Source organism: Vigna umbellata, chromosome 5 (assembly GCF_029865625.1).
Source record: "Vigna umbellata cultivar VRB3 chromosome 5, Vumbellata_1.0, whole genome shotgun sequence".
Taxonomy (NCBI): Eukaryota; Viridiplantae; Streptophyta; class Magnoliopsida; order Fabales; family Fabaceae; genus Vigna; species Vigna umbellata.
This window is the reverse complement of record NC_142169.1, coordinates 44,574,121-44,575,796: the sequence shown is the minus strand read 5'-3', so window position 1 is coordinate 44,575,796 and position 1,676 is coordinate 44,574,121. Positions and strand designations below refer to the sequence as shown.

At 35.1% G+C, this 1,676-nt stretch overlaps 1 protein-coding gene across 1 annotated transcript; it reads right to left on the bottom strand.

Annotated features, from left to right (window-relative positions):
• Window positions 1-290: 290 nt before the first annotated feature.
• On the bottom strand, window positions 291-1,239 carry LOC124847481 (uncharacterized). Its single transcript, XM_047324989.1, has 2 exons — window positions 1,105-1,239; window positions 291-629 (listed from the first exon to the last, which is right to left on the bottom strand). Exons 1-2 carry the CDS (start codon window positions 1,237-1,239, stop codon window positions 291-293), a joined length of 474 nt encoding a protein of 157 aa, XP_047180945.1.
• Between the last annotated feature and the right edge of the window lie 437 nt (window positions 1,240-1,676).

Here is a 1,676-nt window from a genome sequence, read left to right as displayed (position 1 = left end):
GATGTCTAGTCACCATCCTCTTCGATAGCAACATCCATCAATAGATATTGTCATTCATCATGCTCATCATAGCAACATCCATCAGTAGATGTTGTCATTACTACCATCAGAAGTAGCATGTAACCTAAAAAAAACTCAAACACACAAAAACAAAATCAAATCCAAACCACACAACTAAATAAAAAAAATTAAATAGAACAACATAAAAGATAAAAAAATTCAGAGACTTGGTTGCCTCCCAGCAAGCGCTTCTTTAACGTCACTATTGACACCATTAAGCTCAATCTGGATCACCTAATTCCAACTTTAATCTTGGTGTTTTCCTTTCTGTCTCCACACCAACTTATCTTCAGCAGTTTCCTCTTTGTAGGCTTGACTTCAAGACCACCAATCTTTTCAAGTACAGATAAGGGCGTCAAGTTGATACTAGACCCTAAATCAATTAAGGCTTTCCCTCTTTCATGACTTCCAATAGTGTAGGGGATATTGAAACTTCCCAGATCTTTAGCTTTTGGAGGAAGTGCCTTCTGCAAGATCAAACTACAATTGCTCTGTACCTCAATTGTTTCTTCCTCTGGACTTTTTCTCTTTTTCTTGAATTTCTTCAGGAAGTTAACATAACCGGGTACCTGTTGCAATGTCTTAATCACAGGAATTTTAATCTCCAATTCCTCGATGTCTTTCCTTCTCTTCCTTAGAATAATTTTTTGGGTAAGGAAGAGGTTTTTCATATATTTCTTTCTTTTTTTCCTTATCCTCTTCCTCTCTTTTTTTCTTTTCTTCCCTATCTTTTTCCTTTTCTTTTCTTTCACTCTCTTCTTCTTCTTTCTCTTTTTCACTCAAACTTTGTTTTTCTTTTCTCTCTATTTTTCTCTCATCTTCTTCCTCTTCTTCCCTCTCCTTTTCTTTTCTCTATATTTTTCTCTCATCTTCTTCCTCTTCTTCCTTCTCCTTTTCTTTTCTCTCACTCTCTTCTTTTTCTTTCTTTTCCTCTACATGCTTCTCATTTTTGCTCAAACTTTCTTCTTTTATCTATATTTTTCTCTCATCTAAAAATTTGCCACTCTCAGTGATAACGACATTGCACTCCTCTTTAGGGCTAACTTCCATATTGCCCCCAAAATCATCCAGCTTCTGAACTATGAACCTACAATGTGCCTCCATCCTTTTGCATGTTGCTTGAGTGTTATTACGATGAGACTCAGACATATGTATGAACTGTTGAAGCGTGTCATCCATATTAGCCCATCTTTATGATATAGAGTGTTGTTGCTGCCATTGTTGTTGTGGCAGCCTATCAAATTATTCGGTAGCTTGAGTGCTTTTTTGATGAGAATCAGACATCTGCATTAACTGTTGAAGTGTGTCATCTATCTTAGCCCATCTTTCTGATATAGAGAGTTGTTGTTGCCATTGGTTTTATGCTTCTCTATAAAACTGTCCGGCAGCATGCCCAAATTGACTTTGATCTATGTTTTAGTGAGGTTCCCATAAGTGGTTAAAAGTACCTTGGTGGATTTGAGTGCCCATATAATTAATTTCTTGTCTGAATTGCATCCTGCAAACATTAGACACAAAACCCTAGAAAAAACTGTTAGCATAAAAACAAAAATTAAAAGTTAAATGACACAAAACATAAATTTAAAAATAAAAATAAAAATAAGAAAAATAAAAAT